The sequence below is a fragment of the Calypte anna genome, chromosome 8 (assembly GCF_003957555.1).
Source record: "Calypte anna isolate BGI_N300 chromosome 8, bCalAnn1_v1.p, whole genome shotgun sequence".
NCBI lineage: Eukaryota > Metazoa > Chordata > Aves > Apodiformes > Trochilidae > Calypte > Calypte anna.
Genome location: NC_044254.1, coordinates 8,009,717 through 8,028,876, shown reverse-complemented (window position 1 = coordinate 8,028,876; position 19,160 = coordinate 8,009,717). Strand labels below are relative to the sequence as shown.

General features: G+C 39.8%; 1 protein-coding gene across 1 annotated transcript in view; it reads right to left on the bottom strand.

Moving 5' to 3' along the window:
- Positions 1-630: 630 nt before the first annotated feature.
- Positions 631-19,160, bottom strand: part of CFH (complement factor H) — a 34,740-nt gene continuing 16,210 nt past the window's right edge. Inside the window, exons 9-24 of the mRNA XM_008503291.2 lie at positions 17,052-17,231; positions 15,439-15,615; positions 14,228-14,407; positions 13,907-14,080; positions 12,394-12,579; positions 10,750-10,932; positions 9,224-9,382; positions 7,892-8,071; positions 5,762-5,968; positions 4,989-5,165; positions 4,172-4,348; positions 3,850-4,026; positions 2,512-2,694; positions 1,599-1,799; positions 1,123-1,317; positions 631-979 (exon numbers count right to left, since the gene is read on the bottom strand). Of these exons, the coding sequence (XP_008501513.1) occupies positions 966-979; positions 1,123-1,317; positions 1,599-1,799; positions 2,512-2,694; positions 3,850-4,026; positions 4,172-4,348; positions 4,989-5,165; positions 5,762-5,968; positions 7,892-8,071; positions 9,224-9,382; positions 10,750-10,932; positions 12,394-12,579; positions 13,907-14,080; positions 14,228-14,407; positions 15,439-15,615; positions 17,052-17,231 (2,750 nt within the window). The 3' untranslated portion in view covers positions 631-965. The remainder of the gene's footprint in view (positions 980-1,122; positions 1,318-1,598; positions 1,800-2,511; positions 2,695-3,849; positions 4,027-4,171; positions 4,349-4,988; positions 5,166-5,761; positions 5,969-7,891; positions 8,072-9,223; positions 9,383-10,749; positions 10,933-12,393; positions 12,580-13,906; positions 14,081-14,227; positions 14,408-15,438; positions 15,616-17,051; positions 17,232-19,160) is intronic.

Here is a 19,160-nt window from a genome sequence, read left to right as displayed (position 1 = left end):
TTTTCATGACCATGGTGGAACTATGTCAGGTTAAAGAAAAAAGCCCTCTGAGATGAAGGCACCAAAGGCCAATGCAAAATTGCCTCTCACTGCTCAGTGTCAGGTGTACTACCCACAATGGCTTTCAAAAAATCTTAGAAAAACAGCAAGAAAAAACCTGCATATCTACAAAGCCCAATAGGTGAGAGGCAGTAAGACCACTCCCTCAACCTTCACTCCACCCAGCAAGGCATCAGTGCTACACAAATGTGTTGGCTGTTCCCATACAGCAGCTCCAATGTTATCATTGGATCAGCTACCAAAAAATCAAGGTGGTCCTGGCTCTATCAAGGCACCATCACAAACTGTCCTAGAAAATGAAAGGTTGTCAGGTCCCATTCCAGGTCTTGAACCAAGAAGTCCTTCCTGTCTCCATCCAGAAATCTCAATTACTTACATCTTGACACCTTGCTCTATCAACAAATATCAGAGACACCCATAAAAACAGGGTCTGTGAAATTCCTTGAATTTCTTACAGAAGACTCCATTCACTTCCTCAGCCTGATCATCAGGGCAGTTCCCCCTTCCATGAGCCCAGGGTACTTCCAGGCAAGCACATGGAGAAGCAGCTAGCAACAGAACGGCCAAACACTGATGATCAAATTACCTGTGGGCTTTAATTCTTGGCTCAGTATGCCACCAAAGCCAGCCTATTTCAGGACACAATTGCTAATAAAAATAACAGTGAGATCAATATAGGACAGCCATTTTGATGGATAAAATGTAAACACATTTACCAAATGGAAATGCATTTATAAAAAAAAATGAAAAGAAGAACAATAAATTCCAAGACAGAACATTGGCTAAGTTGAAAATAAAGCAAAGCAAAATGGGAAATGCCAGGAAAAAATTGAGCTCAGATTACTGGGTCAGTTGAGGGATCTTCCATCTCCACAGCTGGGCTCTGTTGTGTCAAATGAACCAAATTATCCAAATGAACCTGAAGTGCAAGAGGAACAAAGGGGAAAAGACATGAACACCAAGCCTGACACACCACAGAGGTTCCTCAGAGCAGTTGGATGGAGAGCTTCAGAAAAGCTGCCTCCTCCAGCCCCCCTCATGTCCTCAGCACTGAACACTTACGTTCACATATTGGATATTCAATCACTCCATCCAGGCACTTGGCTCTAAATGTCTCAGGGTGTGAAGCTTGCCTGTAAAACCATTTGCACTCAAAGACAATGTAATCCCCAGTCTGGTAGGTGGGTGGCTGCCGGCTTGATGACTTTAGCTGGATATGGTTTGTTTCCATGGTTGACATATCAAGTGTACAGTCCTCTGGAAAAAAAAAGAATTTGCATTACTTGCCTGTAGAACTTACACTGGACAACAGATGCTCTGAAATTGTTAGTACAAGCCCTTGAGAGCCCTTCCCCAGCAGCCTTTCCAGCTCAGGAATGACAGGTAACAGCTCCTTAGGGCATTGCCCCACAATGCCTAAAGCTTACAAGATGCTCTCACACCCTGGCTCCTCCCCAGGTGCTTCCCCATGAGAGCTGAAGTCTTTACCCTTGGCTTTAGCACTAAAAATACAGGAACACAGTGGATAGGTGACTTACTGCCTGGCTTGCATAGTGGATATGCTATTGTCCCTGCCACACACTGTGCTCTGAAGGGAGAAGAGGCTGGGTCCTCCAGATGCCCTCTTTTACACCGGAATTCAATGAAGTCACCCGATGTGGAGTACAACTTTTTCCTTGCAATCCATTTCAGCTGAATATTGTTTCTGCCCATGTCTTCTTCAGATGCTGTACAGGCCACTTGGAAAAGGAAAGAGAAGAGTTTTATAACATGATTCAGATGCACCACAGGTAACTTTTATCCCCCTGGTGTCTACAGAAGTTCTCTTCATTACAAACCACTTCCAGCTCTTCGCTCTGTCTGTTACTTATGACATGAGAGACATTCACATCCAATCTAAAGGGAACACAGACCATGGCTGACACCCCACACAGAGCTATGGAGAAGCCTTTTCACCCTGACAGTCACACAGGTGGGAGAAGTCACCAGGTACCAATGAACTCCCCATGTCTTTTTTGAGATCTTTCCTATGCCTATTCCCAGCACTTCTCCATGATTGTTTCCTCCTGGCCATGTCATGGCTGCACCCCCACATTTCCCCAGCACTGCCACACACTCAGACCCATCCTCCCAGCAGTGTCGCCAGCTGGGGAGCATTTGAGAGTCCTGCACAGTGCTGAAGGTCCCCTCACACAGCGGGGGTCAGCTAAAATGCCCTCCTCCCAAATCCATTTTGGTGAGAGACAGCAAGGCAGCAGAGGGGACTCCATAAGCTGATGTGAAGAAGAAACTCCTGGACAAAAAAAGGACTCCTTGCTGTACTGCACTGCACTGCCAGCATCACAGTCCCAGGACAAGTGCTGCTGCACAAGTGATGCCCTTGGAATCTGAGAAAAAGGAAACAGGAGCAGTCACACAGCCTTTGATCACCCAGCACATGCTTCAACCTACCCAGGCAAACTGGGGGGCTTGACCACTGCCCATCAGTGCAGGTAATAGACCGAGATCCTTCCAGGACATAGAGACTTGGGCATTTGTATTCCACAGTTGCACCTTGTTGATATTCTTGAATGGGGAAGGAAAGAATGTCTCCATTTTCGATAACTGGGGGTGGGCCACATTTCCCACCTTTCCCTGAAAGAAAATTCACAATCAGAGTGAAAGCCATGAAAGTTTAATTGCAGTGAAGACCTGGCCACAAATACTTCTAGTCAGTACATTGGCACTCTGAGAAACATGGAAGAGAAAACCACAGACCCATCAGATGAAAAAGACGAAGACTGGCTCATTTCTCCAGTGCTCAGACTCACAGCCACCAGTACACCCCATTTATCCACAGCTGAAGTGCTTGCAGCTGCCTGCAGGGCTTCCTCTCCTCCTGCATAACAGTACTTAGCCCAGCTCTGTCTGCAGAAGAACCTGACAGCTCCATCCAACTGGCACTGCCTGAGGAAAGCAGTGAGGAAAGTTGATCCAGCTGCAATGATTACAACTGTCACTGATCCCTTGGGATCTGTGGGCCACTTAGGGCCACTAGGCAGTTCACATATACCAATCCTCAAGCTGCCTCACAGAATTTTTATACCTATTAAAGCACCCCACTGCTTCCAAGTCTGGCCTTCCAATGGACCTTGCATTGGGAAATCTTTAAAGACCCAGATTCCACTCTCTGGACTCGTGGTCTTGAGCCACAATATGGAGCCTGGTTTTAGTTCATCTTCTGGTTCTGCATCTAACTGAGTGATGCTGCATTGGTTCATGTGCTGAAACTTTCTCTGTCTGATGAAAACAAATGAGATCATTCAGTGCACTCATGAAGTTGTAGGAGGTACCAACGGAGTATTGGCTCACACCTCAGCTTTAACAGTTGCTTTGACTCCATGGCACTGAGTACAGCAATCCATCACCTTCACTGTCTGGATGTCAAATAGAAGGCAAGCCCTGGGATCTGTTCTTCAAGACAGACAGCAAAATCTCTCACCCTCCTCTCATCAGGCAGGCACAGCAAGCAGACACTACAACGTGCAATTGCATCTCAAAATTAAGTGAGGCCAGCAACTCCTCTCAGCCTTCAGGTGGTTTTCCAGGTAGGACACCCTCAAGTGAAGCCACCTGTGTCACTCAGCTGATCAACTCATCTGAATAGATGAATTTACCTGAGGAAACAGCTTTTTCCTGAGTGTGCCAGATGTGTTGTGTTTGTGCACTGACTGGAGAAGTCAATCTCACTGAGCCAGCTTCATGGCAGTCTCACTGAGAGGTGAATGTATGAAGAGGGAGAGAAATTACCTTTGCACTTTGGCAGCTCTGTCCAGGTCCCATTCTGACACGTTACAGTGGAAGCTCCACTCATCTTAAAACCTTGCCAGCACTGATACTGAGCACTCTGCCCAGGCAAATACCTTGACTTTTTAACACCTTGAACTTTACCACCAGCAATTTCTGGAGGAGGTTCACATGTCACATCTGAAAAGAGACACTGCTGCAGTCACATTTGCAGGTACACAAAGAAAACAAAAGTAAAAAAAAAAAAGGTAAAGTCTTTAGAGTATTTAGGTAAACAAACAGTTCCCTCAATGCTAAAAGAAAGGATGAAAACACAGGTTGCTACCTCTGCAGGTTAGTGCTTGTGACCAGTCTCCATTTGTACAAGTGACATAATGTTCACCCATCATTTGAAAATTGCTTTCACATTCATACTGCACTCTGTCACCAGGTAGGTACCACTCCTTTTGAATGCTTGTAACATAAGCATTGGGGATTTCAGGTGCGGCTCCACACCTTACATCTGGAAAGAGAAGTTCATTTAGGAACAGTGGTGCAGTAATATGACAACCAGAGGATATTGCATTCCAGAGCAGCTTTGTTCCTGGTGAGCAAAACTGGCTTATGTAAGGCAGATCTTTTCCTACAAGTAGAAAAGAAATTATAGCCTTTATTCTGCAGTGCTTTGCCACACAATATTATTTTTATCTGGAATTACTAAAAAGAGAAGAGGAGTTGCAGAGATCAGCTGAAGGAATTGTGATCAGCTGAAGCATTGTGTCCCAAGGGGCTGGAGGCTGAAGTGATTGCTTTATGATTTGAAGGTAACTTCCAGAAAACTACTTTCTTAGTATTTGAAATTAAGATACAATATTGTACCAGTTATTTCCCTCATTGCAGCCAGCATCCATTTCCCCATAATCTTCTTTGCTTTATTTCAGCAGTGGACTAATTTCAGCTTCTTGCTGGGAAACATTGCTTTGTACAGCTACTCTGTTTTTTCTCAGAATACAGAAAAATTGGTGTTGTAGTGGGCCACTCTGAGCAAGACAGCTTTTTGCTCTATTGACCTGATTCACCTGCATGCCTGACTTGATATTATTTTAATTCCCAATATGAATCACTAAGAAGGCTCACAGATGACTCAGAAGTAGAACTGATACCTTCACAATAAGGTGGTGCTGTCCAGTTTCCTTCCCTGCAAATAATTTCAGGGGGACCAACAATCTGGAACCCTGAATCACACTGGTAGCGAATTGTCTCACCAGGCTCATAAATTTTCTTGTTCCTGCCTTCAGTTTGAGCATGGGAAACTTTTGGAATACTTCCACATGGCATTTCTGAAAAGATACAGAAAGTTAATGCTTGTGCTAATGGGATACACTTAGCTGTTGTGCTATTTCCACCAAACAGATGCTTTAGAGCTTTTTCTAACATCAGCATAGTCCTCTACTGACTGTGGATTTTATATAAAGGATAGCATATGTAAGATTAAATAATAATTTCCTTAAATAATCGTGGCCTTCAGTCACTGAAATATTTAGATCTTCTTTCTAACATTGCTGAAAAATGTTGATAAAGTTTCTGTTCCTCACTACATAGAGGTGTGTCCCACCAGTGAAGCACCAAAGCAGCTCCTAGTCACTAATTGGCTCTGTAGGCAACAGATCCTTGGATTATGAGGATGTGCCCAGGACTAACCTGGCAGAGATAAAAACTGAACAAAGATTGCAAGAATAAAAAAAAAAAATATTTAAAACTTAAACTGCATGCAAAAAATCAGCCTTGTATCTGATCAGGATGAAGACATCCACAAAGGACAATAAAATTCGACAGAAAAATAGGGAGTTATTGGCTATAAGTAGTCAACCTCCAGTTCAGAAGTCTTCCACTTTAATTGTTAATGCACTTCAAAGAAAGTATCTTTTGATATTACCCAAGCATACAGGAGCTGAAGTCCATTTTCCCTCAGAGCAAGTTATCTCTGATGGTCCATCTAATGTGTATCCAGGACGAGAAAAATACTTCAATCTAGCACCTGCCAGATAAATTGTTTTCCCTTCTTTTTGAATTTTTAAGTTTTGATTTTCCAGCCTGGGAACATCAGCACATTCTATGGGCTGTGGTGGTGAACAGGGTCTTTCTATAAAATACAGAAAACACAGATAAAAAATAATGCAAGACAATCAATATATGAATGATATATGCTGCCTAAAACTGAAAAAAGAATAGTAATTCCAACATAAATTAAATGGCTTGAAAGAAAGATGAAGAAATATTTGAGACACACAAACCAAAACTTCTTTCTCCTTTCTCTCCTACATGGGGTTTCTGGCTTTTCCTTTGAACCAGACTAAAGCCATTTCCTAGTTCATACCAAGGAGATACTGCTGCAGTTTTAAATTTCATAGACAGAGAAACAAAGGAGACATTATCTTGTTTTGGGATACTGAAAGTAAGTTTCTAAAATGCTAACCATTACATTTTTCCACATTAATAAAACTGTATCAAAGTTTGGATGGGTTTTGTGATATTATGAAAATGGAAAAGGTGATACAACCTGCAAATATTCTAACGTACTTCCTGATACATCCAATGGATTAAATCTCTGCAACCCCCCTGTGAGTCAGGGTTGTCCCAATGCTATCTTCTCCTATGCTATTGTAGAGTGGGTGGACTTTGATTATATCTTATGTACATTTTTAATTATTCATAAATTAGGTTTTTTTTGTTTGCCAAAATACAAAAGATCTAACTATAATAACAGTAGCAGTTCAGCAGCTGGGAATTTTAGTTCAGTAAGAGCTCTTTTATAAACAACTTAAGAATTTTTTTTTCTTCTCTATGTCTACCATTTACCAGCAGAAATGGAGACTCACAGGAAAAGCAAAAGAAGAGAAAGCACACAGCATCAGAATTTTGCAGCTTAGAAAGACAGACATGGTTGGCATGCTGTACACATCAGTCACCAGCTGAATCCTCATTTGTCCTGTGCTCATCTGTCTCCAATTAATTTCTGAAAACACTTTATTCTACCTCTTAGTGAACTTCTGATTATAGAATTTTAACCATTGGATTACAGATTACTCATAATTTCTTAGAACAAATGACCATATCACTGATATTCCTATTACGGGAAGAGGCCGGAAACAGAAAAGGAGAAAAATCAAGAAAGAATAAAAATGGAAAAAACCAAAGATTGCTACTATTACAATTAAAAAAGAAATAATCACAGAATCATAGAGTGACTAGGGTTGGAAGGGACCTTAAAGATGATATAGATCCAATCCCTCTTCCATGGGCAGGGACACCTCCCACTAGATCAGGTTGCTCAAGGCCCTTCCAACCTGGCCTTGAACACTTCCAGGGATGGGGCATCCACAGCCTCTCTGGGCAACCTGTGCAAATGTCTTAACACCTTCATAGCAAAGAATTCCCTCATAATATCTAACCTAAATCTTCCCTTTTCAGGTTTTAAACCATTGCCCCTTGTCCTCTTGCTACATGCCTGTGCAGAAAGTCCTGTCCCAGCTTTCTTGTAGGGTCCCTTCAGATGTTGGAAGGTTGCTATAAGGTCACATCAGAGCCTCCTCTTCCCCAGGCTGAACAACCCCAACTTCCTCAGCCTGGTTTCAGAGGGGTCCAGTCCCCTGATTTAGTGCCTCTCCCCTGGACACGCTCAAGGAGCTCTGTGTCCTTCTTATGCTGGGGACTCCCGAACTGGACACTGATTTTCTTTTTCACCACCATACTATTAAAGGCCCCCACTCAAAACTGAGACTCCAATCTGAAACATTCTAAACAAATAAAAACTCAGACAGCTCTTGAGGGGCTAACTGAAAGTTTTATATACCATCTTAGTTAAGTCTGTGTAAATAAAAAAAGACACTGTTCAGCAGTTGATTAACTACACTTTCTTTAGAAACTTAAATTCTATTACTTTTCTTCAGTTACCTTATCATGATAATCTTACTATAAGTAATATCATCCTCCTGCTAATGATGACTATAAATGCACAACATAGAAATTTATAATAAAAGAAACAGAAAAAGAATTCACTGCTTACCCACACAGTGAGGTGGTGATTGCCATTTCCCATCTACACACGTTATTTCATTCAAACCGATGAGCTGGAAATTGTTCAGACATGAAATTGCTATTTTATTCCCATTCTTGTAATTTCTTCCAGATGAGATCTGCTCTGCACCAGGCACCTGAGGTGGAGGTGGGCATGTTCTCTCCTCATCTAAGGACACATATTCATGTTATAATAGGGCATACAATAAAATGTAAGAGTTCTTCACAGATTACAACACTACATCCCAAGAAAACACTGGTGACAATTCAGACAATTCTCAAGCATTAATTAATATCATATCATGGCCATTTTCCTCTCTACAGTGAGGAAAACTGGACCAACTTCAGGGGTTCCTGTTTTGTTTTGCTTTGTTGTTTCTTTTTTTTTTTTTTTTTCTTTTGACTTAGCTGATAACAGGACTAAATGACAATCACAAAAGGAAACAAAGAAATAAACTTCAGTTTTCCCACTCAAGGACCAAATGGCTGCTCCTCCTAAAGGAAAGAAAAAGTGAATGGAGGTAGATCTAGGAGGGAGGAGACTTCAAGAGCTTGATTTATTGCTTCTAGTTGTTCCAGAAAACTGGGAAGGTAGGGACACCTGGCTTTGAAAGGGAATGATGCCTCAAGTGATTACCACTCTGTGTACTTCTCCAACTTTCATGCATCATTTCCCATGATTCTGGAATGATCAAAGCAGACAATAAAGGCAATGATTTTTTTATATTCATGCCTGTTACAGGCAATATCCTTCTCTGCTATACATAAAGGCAGTCCTGCTGGCATTTTGCCTTTGATGTGTCTTAAGTAAGGGCAGTTTCCTCTAGGTCTGTGCTTTTGAGTTGGCCAACTCAGTTTTTTTCTTATTGTTTCACTAGGAAACAATTGGGAAAAATAGAAGGAAAATGAAAAGACAATTCAGGAATAGCATAGGAAAGCTTTGAATGTTTATAGGAAATAATGAAACTGTCTGGAGCTTGAGCTGTATCCTAGTCTGATTTGCACCAGGGCAAAGCCCTTTTGAAGAACCAAGCTAAATTTGTCATTTCTCACTTTTCATAGAAGTCACAGTGACAACTGTTCCTGTTGTCAGAGAAGAGATTGTCTACTTCACTAAAATAGTCCATGTCTAAAGCTACTAACAGTTCAAATGATTCCTGTAATTATTCATGACTGTGCTTTAGCATTTAATGCAGTAAGCATATATATATATAAGCATATAAACATTTCTGACTAGTGACACAGCTAAGAGGCTTTAATAATGAGCATTTAACATTTCTTCATAAAAAGGAGAAATTGTATGCAAATCTAAGAAACATGCCTGCACATTCAATCTCTGGTGACCATTTTCCAGACACACAAGCTGCCAGTTTAATGTTTGTGTCAGCTGCTGTACATCTGTAATGTATAACTCCAGCCTCCTTCCTTGTCCTGCGCATAATCTCCACACCCTCTGGAGGTTCACACTGAGGAGATGGATCTGAAAAACAATATCAAAAAGATCTAAAAAAATAGATATAGTTCTGATAATAAGTACATACACATTCACCGATGAAGAGTTCATCCATTCCCTAATGCATGTTCATGTAAAAGTATTTTCCTCTTTACTGGAGTTTGAAGTAACTCCTAAGATTTCTAGTTTAAAGAAACAAAATTTCTTGCTCCTGCAAGACTGTTTCCACTCACAAAGCAATTATTTTTAGGTTCACAGGATCCCTTTTGCTGAGTGCAGTGAATAATATGAAAACTAAGCATTTTTTTTATTTTCTTCCCTAAACATATAAAGGTAGAAAGACAAGCAAAAAGAGAAACCTTCTTTTGCTTGTAGGAGCATAACATAAGTACTACTCCACATCTAGTATGTACCAGGTGCCAATCTCCTTTAGAAGAATACTTAAGTCATAACAAGGTCTTGTGTCCTTGAGTGGTGTTTCTGAGGGTCAGAACACATGCTACTTGTGAAAGCTGAGCAGACTTTGTTTTGTGCTAGATTTAATCCTCAACATAACTGTAAATAAAGGTACAGTGTACTCAAATCACTGGTTAATATAAATTAATTTCTGAAGAAAAGGGGAACAAATAACTGGATATATCATAAACTGTATTCTGTTAACGATAAGTGAGGTCCTGGAGAAATTTAACCCAGACAAGACTCCTTGCTCAGTATTGCCTCTTTGTAAAATTACTGACTTCAGTGCACTTTTTAAAAAATTTAATCTTAGGAAAAGGCTTTATTTTATATATTTTCAAAAGATATTACTTTCATTCAGTTTATGCATTGCAAAACTAAATGGGAAGATGGGAAAAAAAGAAAAACTACTGAACAGAAATTAAAATAACTAATGCACATAAAAATGGTGAGGATGGGATAAGCCTAGCATGATGTGGCACTAACAACATTTTTAATACCCATTAATATTTAAAAAAAGCAAAGTAGTATACAGAGACATAAAACTATAAGTAATTAATACAACAGGTACACAACTATATTGGTGGTATGTCCCAAGGCTTCTGAAGGGTCATTACCAAGGAGGAACACTGTAAAAATGGGTAAAAACCATCATACACCAAAGATGTTCCCCATACTTCATGCTACCCACTGCACAAGGGTCTGTTTCCTTCCCCAAACTTACTCAGAGCATTTACAAAGTTGTAGGTGCAGAGTCTGTCCAGGAAGAAGGGCATGTTCACATTTAAATGGCGAGTATAAAAAAAAATCTTAATTGAGATGCATGAAACTATAGTATCTCTGGCTATATGTTGATTGCTGAAGCCCTTGACGTTTTCTATAGAACTATGCTACACTACTATCTGAAATATTTTGGAAATTTTATAGAATTAGATTACCAGCACAAAGTGGTAGTGGCTCCCATTCTCCATTGAGACACCTAGTTTTAATTTGCTTAGAATTTCCAGAGCCTGGGTTACATCCATATGTTACTTCATCACCATGTGAAAACTGGGCCTGGTCTTCCTGATAAACGACAACATTTGGAATAGAGGAAGGTGATCCACATGGCATTTTGTCCTCTGTTGAAAAGAGAAGTATTCCATAGTAATATAGGAGTCGTATATGAATAGCTGAAAGATCTTTAAAAAATCGTTCCATATTTGCATTTGGTGAGCCAAACCTACTCCCATTAATTGTAATAACTTTACTAAAACACATTTCAGACGGTTTACTGAATTCCTCTCTTGTCTTTTCCCTTCTTTCTCCGTCAAGGCAGTAACTCCACAGCACAATCCAAAAGCAGTTTCAGCTAGCAATAATTTGCCAAACTGTTTTCCACTCATATATACATAAATCCTAAAATGTATGTAAGAAAACCTTTAATTAATCCAACTCACCTGGATCCCTCATTCTGATCAGTCAAAATTATATTTGGTCATACACCTACACATTTTTAATGTGTACTTTCCATTAGTATTATTACAAGAACTGAAAATCACTGTAACATCACTTAGAGGGCTGCAGCACTGCCAGCTCTGTGTCATAACAGCAGTTTTGTGTCAGGCTGCCAGTGTTGCAGTGATAGCGACAGCAAAAGGTAATGGATTGCACAGACGAGTACAGCATGCCAGTATTTTTTTCTGAAGGAGGAAAAAAGCAGTAATGAGTAATTATGACTCTAATATAATGATCCTGGGGATTACAAGGCTGGTACAATTAACAGGGATCTTGAGAAGTGGGGACAAAGATTGGGTGTGGCAGAGCAGAGGGAAGGAATGGTGAGAGATAGAACACAGCCTGGCACCCCAAGGTTATGAACAGCTCACAGAAGGTCAGATTAGCCCCTGAGCTGATCACAGCTGCTTTTAGGGGTTGAAAAGGATAAACAACAAGTATCATATTTAAAAAAATTTACATATCTAATTCAGAAATTTCAGAATTCAGAATTTTCTTTTTTTCCAGTGAAAAAGCACAAGACATAAAAACATGCTACCCAAACTTAAAATTTCCCCAAGTAGGTCCTGTACAGGGGAAATCATCTGCATCAAGATTTTATTCCTTCCAGTGAATGACTTGAGAATGATAACCTGTTGCAGCTTCCCTCCAAAACACACCAGACTGAAGCCATTGACTATAGAACCCAATGGGGCAGTGGAAGGGTAAGCATAATGCCAGAGAAAGAGGTAAATAAGAGACAGGGTGTGCATAACAATTATAATTATGTAGCATACATTATTCATACAACATAGATTTCTGTATGAATTATATATTTATAATTATTCTTTCCATATTATGTATTTATTTTCTTACTATAATCACATGATCTTGAATCAAAAAATTCTTTGTTTGGATGGTTAAGATTTCAATTCTACTATTAATAAAGTTTTGGCTGGACATGTACTCTGTGTTAACTTTTCATCCATGACATGAATTTAAATGTAACATATTATACCTGCAAATATATAATTCTGTGAAAATATCTGTGCATAATCCTACAGTGAATTACAGACTTCTCACAAATAAGTTTTATGTATATTTACCAATGCAAGAGGGAGGAGATGACCATTGTCCATCAACACATTCTATTTCCTTTGATCCAACCAATTTAAATTTGCTGTTGCATTCATATTGCTGTCTGTCCCCGTGCTGATACTGTTCCACAGCAGAGCCACCAGCAATTCTGCCATCAATAATCTCAGGTGGAGGTCCACAGGCTCTGGCGTTTGCTGAAATCAAGAGATGAAATCTGTGTTCTGAACTCAGCATTTTTAGCATGGTTACATGTTAAGTGCAATGCAAAATAAATTGAATTTCATGTTTAAAGCTGAGAATTAAACAGCAGGACAGGTTAAATAGATCACTGTATCTATATTTGTGTTGGGATGGAGATCACATGTATGTGTGACCCTGGATCACTCTATGCTCTTCTATGCACTTCCTGTTTTCTGCTGTGATAGAAGAACTGATTGATAAAACCAATACAGTTTAAAAAAAAACCACAGTGTCATATGGATAACTTCAGTATTCTTAAAAAACCAAAAAAGTGAAAATTCTGCAAATAATAATAACCTATATTATAAAAAATCACCCAGCAAGTAATATGCACTGTATATGAAAGGAATTAATTTCTGATGAGATGAATGGATCTCTTGTTAATGGAGATTAAGTTTCCTGAGCTAAAAGGACAACTAAACAAAATAGATTTGCTTTTAAATGCAAAAGAGAGTGAGCAAACAGAAGTATTAGATCACAGAAGACAACAAGGAAACTGATCAAGTGGGAAGGAAGATAAGATTAGAAATTCAAAATCCCTTCATCCTCTCATCTGCCTCATAACAGGGCACAGCACCAGCAAAATAAACTCTTTTCAGATGTCTCTAAGTTGTGCTTTGTCTGCAAAAGGATGAGAAGAATAGGGGCATGTATCTTCCTTTGTGCATGAGTTTGTTCAACCTACTGGATGGAGCTAAGGAATTTCACAGAAAAAACCCTTCACTGACTTTCTTTTGCTTGAGTCCAGCTCTGTATCATCTCCAAAATATTTTTTTCTTTAACATCATATGACCAAAAAAAGGAACATAAGGTACAATATCTGATGGGTATCAACACTAGGTAATGCCAAAACTTAAAAACATTTAGGATAGAGAAATAGAAGACTTATTACTCAAATCAATCTCTCCTGGCTGCCATTGTGCACATTACTTAAGCTTTTTTGAATAAATAAATCTTTTTTCATACATTACAGTCAACAGCTTGAGTGAATTTTTGCACAAGTCCTTTACCAGCTGTTTTGGAATTACTGCAAAATTCCAACTGGTGTAACTAAAGCTAACAGAAACTTCAACACTGAAATATGTGCAGAATCTTTCAGGTAAAATTGCAAAACACTATGATCCAAATGATCCAAAGAAGACTAATTCCTGCCCTTTTAGAGACAAAGATGGAATAATTGTTCTTGGGAGCAAGGCTTGCTCAAAAGGTGTCTGCAGAAGCCCTCAGAACCCAGGCATTTTCATAGATTTCCCACTGCAAGAAAGTTGACAGAAGAATTACCTTTACACACTGGTGGTGATGGAAACCATCCAAAGTAATAGCACTGAATAGAAGCAGGTCCCACTCTTACGTATTTGTTTGCACAAGTAAATTTCACAACATCTCCATTGTGATATTTCCCCTCCCTGGGAGAAAAATCTCCATTGGGCAATGTTGGCATTTCACATTCTATTGCTACAAAGACAAAATATTTGAACATTTAATGTACATCCTGAGTACATGAAATACTAGTGATTAGAACAAAGCCAAAGGAGCTCTTAAAGAAAAAAGCTTCACAAAATGTATGCATTTACACTGGTAAGCAAATACAGCAATATTCACCGAGACACTGAGGCTCTGGACTCCATTCACCATTTGTGCCACACGTTGTGGTACCAGTTGGCATATTATTTGCAGTTTGATATCCCTCCAAACATGCATACTCAATTGTATCTTCAGGCATGAACACAGTTTTATCTGTATGGTAACTCAAAATGTCCAAATGAGATGTTTTACATGATTCTGTAGAATAAAACAAAGTTAGTGCATTTTGAGATCCAGAAACATACTCTTTTGAAATAATCATTTCTGTAGATGCTTTCATGTGTGTTAATCCACAAAATCACTCAGTATATTTGAAACATTTTAAATTGCCAGAACAGAAGTGTAGAATATCACATATAACAAATTCATACAGGATTCATACATTTATCTTCAGAAAGATGTGCATAGAAGCAATAACTAGCATAAATATTTATTCCTTAGATTAATTTGCTTTCCTTTTACTATGTAGTATGATTATGATTGGTGTCATAGTAAACGCTTTATAATCCAGTTTCCTGTGGTCATTTGTGGGGGAATCAGGAAAAAAAAGCTGCAAAATCCTATATAAAGGACAAGAAAAAAATATTGGCTAAAGTTATGAGGCTCAGCATCATAATACTGGAAGAGTAAGTCTCTTGTTTTACTATTCTGAATGCCTGTTGGGAACAAGAAGGAACTTCTAATAAGAGGAAAAAGGCAACAGTATGAAGGCATTTTGAGGAATTTTTCAGTATTTTTCACAAGTGTACTTTTTAACACCAGGGCAGACCTATGCCTAGTGCTTTTTGTGCATAGTGATAACATTTTTCAAAGAAACGAAACCCATTTTTCTCTAATCTGGTCACATTTAAAGAAAGTTCTTGGCAGAATCCCTTGGTTCACAGGCATTTCTTCCCTCTCAATGAATCTTCCCTCTCAAATGTTAGAGGCAGGGGTAAATTTGTACTGGTACTTGTACCAGGTAAGAATAACTGGAGAGGTCAGTGATTACCATCTATTTTGTGCTAGAGGTCCAAAAAGATAGCTCACCGAGATGAAAGTAGATATTTTCCCTCCTTACTTCTATGTGTTTTTATTTTGTATTTCTGGAGGATCAGTTCCCTATTTGAGTCTCCCCCTGCCCAGTAAGGAAAATCTACCCATCTAGATGACAAAAATTTGAGTACATAGGACATTATGTCTGTGCCAGTAACAATGACATGGAGCCCCAAAGCCTTTATGATACTCACTGATGCACTTTGGAGGTGGATTCCAGCCATTCTCTTGACAGTGTGTCACTCCTCTTTCTTTGCCTTCTGGAGTTACAAAGTCAGTATAACACAGATAGGTGACCTGGTCTTGTAAATTAAACGTTTTCCTTCTTGAGTTGAAGTAACCATTGTCAAAATTGTTAGTCTGGCACATTTCTGAAAGAGACAGAATTTCTTCCAAATAAAACACTGCTAGAATACACGTTTATAATACACAGAAGAACAAGTGAAAAAGCAGTAGTGCATTTTTAAGAGTATGTGAATTTTTGCTTTTCATTGAATGTTCTTCCTGGGGGATGGACTGGAAAGTGAAAAGTCAAAGTTCAGTTACCAACTGGTGCAGCACAAACAGGGATGGGCAGGTGTTTGATGTGCAGCAGTGCTATAAGCCACAAATCTCTACATCCACATCTGGTCTTCACTAGAATCTAAATTAATTTTGGGCATGAGCTGCAGTGTACATGCATAAAGAGGACCTCCTGTCCATATTCCAAGGGGGATCACACCAGAGATCACCATAGTGTGTTGATGCCACTCAGTTCTAGCAAACAGAAATGATGCAGAGCTCAGGTACTGCAGGACTGAAGCTTATGAAGGATGCCTTCTTGCTCTCTAAAACACCAGTGCAGACAGACCCAATGTTGTAACTGATTTCACATCACTAGAAATACACTGTTTAAACTAGTCCAAAAGGATGGAAATTAGTTATATTGGTTGGATGTTATAGTCTTGTATTCTGAAAGAAAACTTCTGTAGTATGCTAATTTTTTTTTAATAATAAATTATTCTCCATTTTAAGAAAGTAACACCACAACAGCAACTTCTGAGCATTAGATAACAAAGTGAACAAAGCTATGGGGGAAAAAGACTTTGAAGAGTCTAGGATGTATCTTTGAAGAGATAGGATGTTTTGAATGATGGGAGCACAGTTAACAATACTTTTGTGCAACAGCTTCAAAGGTTTACAGTGTACATCAAATATTTTGGTATTTATACCAGTACTGCCCACAATTGCCTAATACTAGAAATCTTAACATTTTACTTTAGTTGCTCATTTCTGTGTCAGTGGGTGGCAGACCAGAACATTGTTTAGTGTCTGTCAGAGTGGATTTGTTTCCTAAAAAAGTATTATAGTCTAAGAAAAGTTAGGTTGAATTATTTCTTTTGTCCATCTGAAATCATTATTGAAAGTATTTAAAGTGAGATATTCTGGCAATTTCAGGCTTGCTTCAAGTCAGGAACGCATGCTGGAAACCTTCCTCTCTGCATACAGAATAATTCCAATTGGAAAGGAAGCAAGAGAAATAGGGATTAGGTGGCATAGGAAGAGGCTGAAAGAAGACAAGAAAATACAGACAGGCTGCACAAGAAGAAAGATTGCCATTCATTATATTAGTGCACAGTTGCATTATAATGAGATTTCACTACTGAAGACAGAGGGACTGTGACTCCCATTCCAGAGCATTGTGTTCCAGTTGTAGAGCACCTAGACTGATGAGTTACTAAGCTGTGGTGATGGATTAATGTAGGTGATGTTATGATGGATTTACTGTTTCTAGCTAGACTCTGCAACAAAATAAAAGCACACTCACTTTTACGGATACATCTTGGAGTAGGTGACCAGTCATCCTTTGTGCATGTGACTTCCCCACCTTCATGTTCAGTATCATAGTCAATATTGCAGACATACCTAGCCCTTTCACCTTCCTTGTAAAAATACTTCTGGACACGTGAGAAATAACCATTTTCCACAGGTCTCACATCGCATTTCTCTAGAGAAGGAAGGTAAGTATGTTTAACCAGAGCAATTTGTACAGCAAGAACTGAGGCAATTAATTCTTAGGAAGACAGTCCTAGACCCCTAGAACTTTCCTGTAGCCTTCTACCCCAAAAATATAATTGTTTTTGAACCTAAGTGAAAGCATATTTTGTTTCACTGTTTAATGAATCACATGAACAGTACACAAAGCATTAAGAAGAGGTCTAGTAAACAGTATCACTTACCCAGTGCTCATAAGCAAGGCTGCTTAACTTCAGTGCATCTGGCACCATGTACACCAGTTCTGCTTTGGTCTGCTATGTGTCTAAAATGATGATGTCTGAACTGACTGATTTTCAGCATTTGCCTCCGGGACATTTTATCATCACTGTGCAAATGTATCAGCCTCTCAGATGAGCTCTAGTTATTTAAGCAACAGCTAGGCATGCCAGCTTTACAGCATCCTGTACCCCCAAAAACCCGGACAAAAGGAAGCTGTCCAAAGGAATGTCATAGCTGTTTTACATGAGCACCTTGTCCTTTTCTCCATGCAGCACTCCACTCACTTCCTGCATGGTGCACAACTCCTGAGGGCAACAGGGAAACATCTACTTTTTATAATCTACTTCCAAGCCCTACCAGTAGGTAGGAACTTTAGCATGACTGAGGATGTGTGTCAGGAGAGCAGGCCTTAGATGACTGCTTTAAATCTATTTTGTATAGTTCATTCATTAAATCAGTAAATCTGGGTCTCTTGCTGATGCCAAGCTCACTTTCAGCTTGTTGAAAGTCTATCACCTACTCAGCTCCAAATGTTATCCAACAGGACCAGGAAATGGATCTCAGAGATGAACTTCTAGACAAAGTGCCCAAGCCATGGAAGAAAGAATTTATTTACATAGAGTAGAAACTCTGCATGTGCAGCTGTGTGTGCAGATGAAAGCGTATCATAGAATCATAGAATCATCATGGTTGAAAAGGACCTTCAGGATCATCAAGTCCAACTGTCAGTCCTAAACCACCTTAACCACTAAATCATCTCCCAAAGCACCACATCTGCCTGTTTTTTGAATACACCCAGGGATGGCAGCTCCACCACCTCCCTGGGAAACCTGTTCCAATGCTTTACCACTCTTTTTGGTGAAGAAATTTTTCCTCATAACCAATCTGAACTGCCCCTGGTGTAACTTGAAGCCATTTCCTCTTGTCCTAGCACTGGTCACTGGGGAGAAGACACCAACACCCCTCTCACTACAGCCTCCTTTCAGGTATCTGTAGAGAGTGATAAGGTCACATCACTCAGCCTCCTCTTCTCCAGACTGAACAGCCCCAGCTCCCTCAGCCTCTCCTCCCAAGACCTGTTCTCCAGACCCCTAATCAGCCTCCTTGCCCTCCTCGGCACCCTCCCCAGCACCTCCATGTCCTTCCTATACTGCACTGCCCAAAACTGCACACAGGACTTGAGCTGCAGCCTCACCAAAGCTGAGCACAAGGGTAAGATCACCTCCCAGGTCCTGCTGGTCACACTGCTCCTGATACTGGCCAGGATGCCATTGGCCTTCTTGGCCACCTGGGCACACTGCTGGCTCATGTTCAGGTGTCTGTCACTCAGCACCCCCAGGTCCTTCTCTGATGGGCAGCTCTCCAGCCACTCCTCCCCAAAGCTTGTGGCACTGCTGGGGTTTGTTGTGGCCAATCTGTAAATTGTGCAAATTCTGCAAGACGCTTGCAAGTGATCCAGAAGCCAGAGAAGAGACACATTTCCCATGTATTTCTTAATCTCATTGATAGTTTCAGGAGCAAAGAATTTCTGAAATCCAAAAGCATCATTTCAACCTTACTCAGTTCAGAGAGTCACTTGCCAGCTGACACTTAGAGGTCTGCAGACAGGGTGAATTAAAACAGTTTTATTTAAACAAACTGCTCTTTCTTCCATCTTGTG